At 42.9% G+C, this 6,458-nt stretch overlaps 1 protein-coding gene across 1 annotated transcript in view; it reads right to left on the bottom strand.

Moving 5' to 3' along the window:
• The window catches only part of Tnfsf8 (TNF superfamily member 8), a 28,504-nt gene extending 22,329 nt beyond the window's left edge, over window positions 1–6,175 (bottom strand). Inside the window, exon 1 of the mRNA XM_004638537.2 lies at window positions 5,788–6,175. Coding sequence (XP_004638594.1) covers window positions 5,788–5,982 — 195 coding nt within the window. The 5' untranslated portion in view covers window positions 5,983–6,175. The remainder of the gene's footprint in view (window positions 1–5,787) is intronic.
• Between the last annotated feature and the right edge of the window lie 283 nt (window positions 6,176–6,458).

Raw genomic sequence — 6,458 nt, 5'->3', positions numbered from 1 at the left:
TATTAATATGGCTTTACTTTATATATCTCGTTTTTATACTTTTCTGTTGGATGGTTAAGACCAAGATAAAGCAAAACCTACATAGCAAGAAATGTAACTTTTGTATTTGATAAGGTCAGTCAAGTACCCTCAGGATTTATCCTGTAACCCTGTACTACACTTTGTAGATCCTTTGTCAGTGTCAGCCATGTGAATGTTAACTCCACTTCTTGCTGCACCTGTCTAGACAGATGGACGCTTGCTCTGTTCCTACCAGTCCTCTCTTCCCTTCTGGGATGACTTTCTCTGGCTCTATTCCCACTAGTCCTCTCCTCTCCTGGGTTGTCTTTCTCAGGGCTGTATTTTTCCTCACTCTTTTGTCCCACCTGGAATGCCCTGCCCCACTTCATCCTATGGTCACCCTGACAAAAGAGAGCTCATTATGCTGTCAGGTGCAGTAAGGGTGACAGAAGGTGGCCGCCATCACCTTCTGCTCTCCACACATGAAGTGAGGGAGTTATGGGCCATCAAGAAAAGTCAGCACTGCCTGGTGAAGCACATCTGTGACTTCCAAGTGTCACCTCCCAGATCACTGCTTAATGAGGAAGAATAAACATATTTTGCAAAAGACATATTGGTGGCTAGCACCTCAATTAAGTGATGCAACATAATCACCAAACATGGGACAATCTGATGTAAGCCACTAGCTTTGTTACAGTAAGAATGTAACATTTCCTAGGCACAATTTTTGTTAAAAAAAGGTTTCTAATTGAGATAACTCCAAAAGGTAAACTCTGCCTGGACTCTTCAAAATAGTCAAAAAGAAGAAATAACAAAGCATAGGGGAGATTGTTAGATCAGACTTCTCCAACTTTATTGTTCCTGAAGATCACAGGGGGAGCTTGTAAAATGCAGACTTGGATTCAGTACCTGGGGAGTGTGGCCTGAGATTCTGGGTTTCTAGCAAGTTCTTGGGACCATCCAGTAAATCATAACATTCTAGGTAAAACAGACCTAATCCTTAGACATAATGCAGTGTGTGACCCTAGACAGGTGTCTACATACCCAAGCAATACAAAATGAAGTGGCTACGGAAGACATTTTTGGACAAGTGAAGAGATTGGAACATGGGCCATAAGCTTTTCTTACTATGGGATACAACTGAATTAATGCGAACTCTCTTGGCTATGGTACAGGCTTGTGCTAAGCAGCAGAGAGGTGCCAAAGTACTTGTGTCTGAAAGGTTCCACACTCCGTACCTCGCTTTCACATCCTCACATGGAGAGCGCAACTGTGTCAGCACAAGCACACTTGCTAACCACCGAAAGGTTGAGCAATTGCTTCCTATTTTATTTGTGTATATTTTCAAAATAAACTTTGGGCCTAAGATGTAATCTTTCTAACTCTTGCAGGCTTAGTGAAGACACTCCTGTGTCTTCAGATCCCCACAGCTTGGCCCAGGGCTTGCTCTTGAGAACATTCTTAGAGGATTTTAAGACAATTGTCAGATGGAAGGGAAGAGAAGTTACTTAGGTCGAGGGAAGTGTTGTGGGGTGGGGCAGGCCATCCCTATGTAGTGTCTGAGAACAAATAACCCAGAAGACAGTGCTCCCATTGCCCACAACCACTGCTCTCAGAGTCACTGCTGGTGAGAGGTAGATGGTGCTGTGGGAGTACTTTTTTCTTTTTTCTTTTTGCTTACAAAAAAGAGCATAATTCTCTTTGCTTACAAAAAAGAAAGAGGCAGCTGCTTTCTCTTTCATTCTGGAAACATCTACAGTGCTTGGAAGCAGAGCTATCCAGAGAGCTCTTGCTCTGACCTTTTGGAATGTGCCTGTATTGTCTCTCCTGGGCTGGCTAAGGGTAGCACCAACTTTAGGAAACAAGCAGTCTCTAAGGTTGAGGACCTCATGGTACCTGTAAACGCAAGCACCAATCTCTGATGTAAACCAGGAGCCAGTCTCATCGGGTATTCCTTCTTCTTCTAAGGAGATGCGAGAAGCTAAATTTTTCTATTTCACTTTGCTACATAAATCCTGTGCAATCCTACCTGGACTCTGTAGTCTTTCTGAAGCTGCCTGGTTGCTGTAGGCCCTTAAGCACTAACTCGGGAATAAATAAAGTTTCTTTCCATATTGATGTGACAGTGTGTCTCTTTGTGGCAGGATTTTGGTTCCTCACGAGGACACTGCTATAATTTCTTTGAAGGCTGATTGACATGTATTGAGGTGAAAACAAACTTTCTATTTCCATTGTTAAGAATTCATCCTACAAATATACTTGGGACACACCCAGAAGGCAAAAATCCTAGAGAAAAACATAAGGGTCTTGCACTAGGTACACATTTAATAGAATTTGAAGTATTGGTACAATGGAATGTTATGTGACTCTTCAACAACTTTCAACGGACTTCTCCACATCGACACAGAAAGATCTTTAGGACACATAAAGCAAAGGATAAAATTGTGGGCTCATTAGATGACATGTGTATTAGCTATTTGTAGAGTCTCAGATTTTAAGAAAGATGGATGAGAATCTGTTCATGGTAATTTCAACAAAGAGGGATTGGTGGCTAGGGAAAATGTAAGAGATTTTTACTTTTTTCCCTTTTATCCTTATTTTTCAGTACTTTTCTTAATGTAAATGTAATCTTGATAAGACTATACAGATTGAAATACAAATAAAAGTACAATAACCACAAAGACCTTGAATGTGTCACCCAAAGGAAGCTCTCTAAACAGTGCCCAAGCAGGACTGCTGGTTTTCTTGACTATCTACCCAATGCATAGAATGATGTCTTGTCTGTAATAGATACTCAATAAATACTTGGGATCAAAGCCTCCTTCGTCTCTCCTGTGAAGTTTGCCCTTGGAGTTGTTTTACCTTTTAGCCAGACCTTGAGGCAGTCTCATGATGGCCCAACACACTCTACTTCTCCTCCAGCCCTTTGCTGTTAGCAGGGCTCTGACTTCCCTTTCCCACCCAGTAGAAGTTGCTCATGAGTCTTGAGCCAACCCGAGAAACCCCAGTCTCCAGAGGGTCCTTAAACCGGTTGGCAAAGCCCTCTCTCTCCCTAGCTGATGTTCTTGTCGCCCTCTTTGCCTACTTTGCACCGCTTCTTTCTTTCTTTCTTTCTTTCTTTCTTTCTTTCTTTCTTTCTTTCTTTCTTTCTTTCTTTCTTTCTTTCTTTCTTTCTTTCTTTTTTGCAGAACCGGGGATTGAACTCAGATCCTTGCGTTTGCCAGTCAAGCGCTTATCCTACCGAGCCATCTCCCCGGGCCCTTTGCACCGCTTCTTACATCGCCATGGTTTGGCTATGTAAAATCTTGTCAATAGATGTGACCTTTCACCAAAAACTGTGGGCCTTCTTCTAGCAGTAAAACCATCCTCATGACTTGCCGCCCTGCCATTGTCACATCCCAGAGGAGCTACATGGCTCTCAGCCCTTCCCAGTTTTAATAAGGGAGGTGAGCCTAAGCCTCCTGAGTTTCTCCCGTGAATTTCTCGTCCTGAGATCCTGGTGAACCTCTTTGCTGCCTGCGTTCCATGGGCCATAAAGTCAGTCTATGTTCCTTCTTACCAAGTGCTTCCTTGACAGCACAAGCTATAGGGATCACATGCTTCTAATCCTAAACACAGTTAATATAAAATAAACTTTTTACAAGAAATTGTATGTGTGAAAAATTTGACACATAATATCACAACTACTACTAGTATTTCAAGCCATAGATTGGGAACAAGTAACTGAGATTTCTGAAGCTAAAAAAAAAAAAAAAAAAAAAATCCCAGAACTACCAGGAAGGATGGTGCATGCCTAAAATTCTAGTGTTCTGTGAGGCAGAGGTAAGAGAGTTGCAAGTTTAAGGTCAGACTTGGCAAGTTAGTGACTCAGTGAGACCTTGTTTTAAAATTTTTAAAAGGGGCTCAATGCCCAGTCACATGTGAAAGAGAAAGAAAAATAAATTACAGCACACCAAATGGTAGACTCAGATTGTGACGAGCATGTTTTCAGACCTAAGCTTGAAGGGTGCATCAAGGAAACAGATGCACAAGAAGGTAAGCTTCTAAGAGCACAGTGGGGACAGAGCTCCTTGATACTTCTGGTGCTGTCAATACCAGCAAAGGAACAGGTATTCTCATGAAGAAACCAAGCAGTCTTGGTACTGGCACTTTCGTGGGGTGGTCTGGTTCAAGTCCATTCCCTCTTTATTCCCCATTTTCTGTATTCATAAGAATAAGGCAGAAAGATCTGCTCTAGCTCTCTCATAGAAGGAATCAGTTTGACCCTCGGTTGGACTTGAGTGAGGGTCACTTGGGAGTTTGCAGTAGCTCATCATTGTCCTTTCCCACCAGCTCCCCCCTTCCCCACCACCCCGTGAAGTTCTGCCTGCATCTTCCACCCACAGAGTGCCTCCAAGGTCACTTCATTTCCTTTTCTGTGGCTAACATCTACTTCACCCCAAATTTCAGTCACAGAACTTACAGCCTGTACTGAAGGAAAGGTGTCCTAGGATGTTTCTAGAACATCATCATTATTATACGGGGATGAGTCCATGAAATGAGAAGCTCTACGATTTCCTCTATCCAAATCAAATGTTCTCGACCTCCTTTTGTAACTTATACTGAGACATGAACTTCAAAGCTTCATTTAAATTTCAAAGTTTAAAGACATTTGGGAAGTAGATATCAAAGCCTTTTAATGCTTACCTCTTTTTAAGAAGAGTTATAAAGCCTTTAGCGTGAGACAACTGAAGAAAAACCAGAGCAAATTCTACAGGATTATAACACTGTAACAAGTGACAAGTGAGAGTCATAAAGAGGAGCACTCTCACTTTGGCAGGATATGTCTGGGTACAGTTCTTACACTATCCAGATTAGCAAAAATTTTGCAAAACAAATGAACCGCTTATACTGTTGTGCAATGTTTCCTTATTCACATACACTAATGGTTTCTCTGTTAACACCAATTTTCTAAAATATGTAGAAGCTTTCTCTTTCATCTCTTCTATTTCCAGAAACAAATCTTACTCCTTACTTCAAATAAACTAAACCTCTCAACACTTTGACATTGCACAACCTGTACCCCACAATTGCTAATATTCTGAGGTGTCTCCGAGGGAACAGGTGTCAAAAACATTTCTTTTTCTTCTCATCTCTTCTGTTTCTTGTGATGCCCTGTGCTCCTCAGAGCAGTGGCTTGTGAGGAAGCTTTTGATTTCTTTTGTGGGTTTTAACACTGAAACACTCAAAGATTAGAGAAACCCTAGCTTTATCTCCTGCCGTTGTTCCTGCCAGACACTGGCTTCAGAAATTAGCTCTTTGTTAAATATGAACAAACACAACAGCATTAAAAAAAAAGAGAAAAAGCTCTTGGAAATGAGCGAGGCATCAGGAAACTTGGGAACACTGGACCAAAGCTACAAACCTCTGAAATCTCCTCTGAGGACCTTAAAGACGCAATACCAAGTTTTATAAACAAACTGTCTGGTTTACCCCGTGCTTCCTTCTTTGGTAGAGCGGGGCTCTGGCTCAGCTGGATTTAAATCATAAATTTTCCAGGTCAGTAGCTTCCCCCCATTTTTTTTTTTTTTTTTGGTTCATGTAGGCTTGGAAAATTTTGAGATGATGGTCCAATAATTTTTCTCTCAAAAATCCAAGTTATTTCAGGGAGTGACGGCCCTGTTTCTTTCATTTATTTTTCTTTATCTTTACTTTTTGCTCCCAACCAGCAATTTGTTTCCTGAGCCTTTCTCTGGAGGAAGTGGAACTTAAATCAGAAAGGGAAACCAACCAGGTCAATCCACTCACCGTCCTCTGAACCACCAGGACCATAATGGTTGCCACCGTGAAGACGAGACACAGAGCCAGTGTGGCGGTGGTGAAGCAGAAGTAGCTGCGGCTGGTGCCTCCCAAGTGGCTGGCCACGGAGCCAGGAGGCACATGCATGGCTGGGTCTGGGCAGGGGGTCCCCGGGCTGCGTGCGTGCTGCAGCCCTGGGTCCATGCTTTATATAGTCTTCCCTGCATCACACCTTATCTCCCCTCATCGTCGGTTCTGGGCCCATCTCTGTTCCAAGAAGGATTTTCCCCCTGCATCCTGGATCATGTGACTTGGAAAAAACTCTTCACCGGCTGTCTGGCGGACAAACTCTTCTCTGGGGGCGTGAGACACAGGGCAGCGGCAGCAAGGGTGGGGGAGAAGTTCATTTTGCATCGCCCAGGATTATTTTGAGAGCAGAGAAACTGTAGCTAAAGAGAAGGTGACTGATGTCAGAGGATGTGTAGAAAAATGCCAGTTCCTCTCTCTCTCTCTCTCTCTCTCTCTCTCTCTCTCTCTCTCTCTCTCTCTCTCTCTGTACAAAGTAACTTCTGTTTCTTTCAGAATCAGCCAGAAACGCCTCGCTGAGAGACTTCCCCGACTTTGGCATAGCCCCTGGCTCAGAAGAACTCGCAGACACAATCTCTTGCTGGATCCGGGAA

The sequence above is a fragment of the Octodon degus genome, unplaced genomic scaffold, assembly GCF_000260255.1.
Source record: "Octodon degus isolate 3935 unplaced genomic scaffold, OctDeg1.0 scaffold00098, whole genome shotgun sequence".
Lineage (NCBI taxonomy): Eukaryota > Metazoa > Chordata > Mammalia > Rodentia > Octodontidae > Octodon > Octodon degus.
The sequence above is the reverse complement of the archived record's forward strand: the minus strand, read 5'-3'. Positions and strand labels throughout refer to the sequence as shown.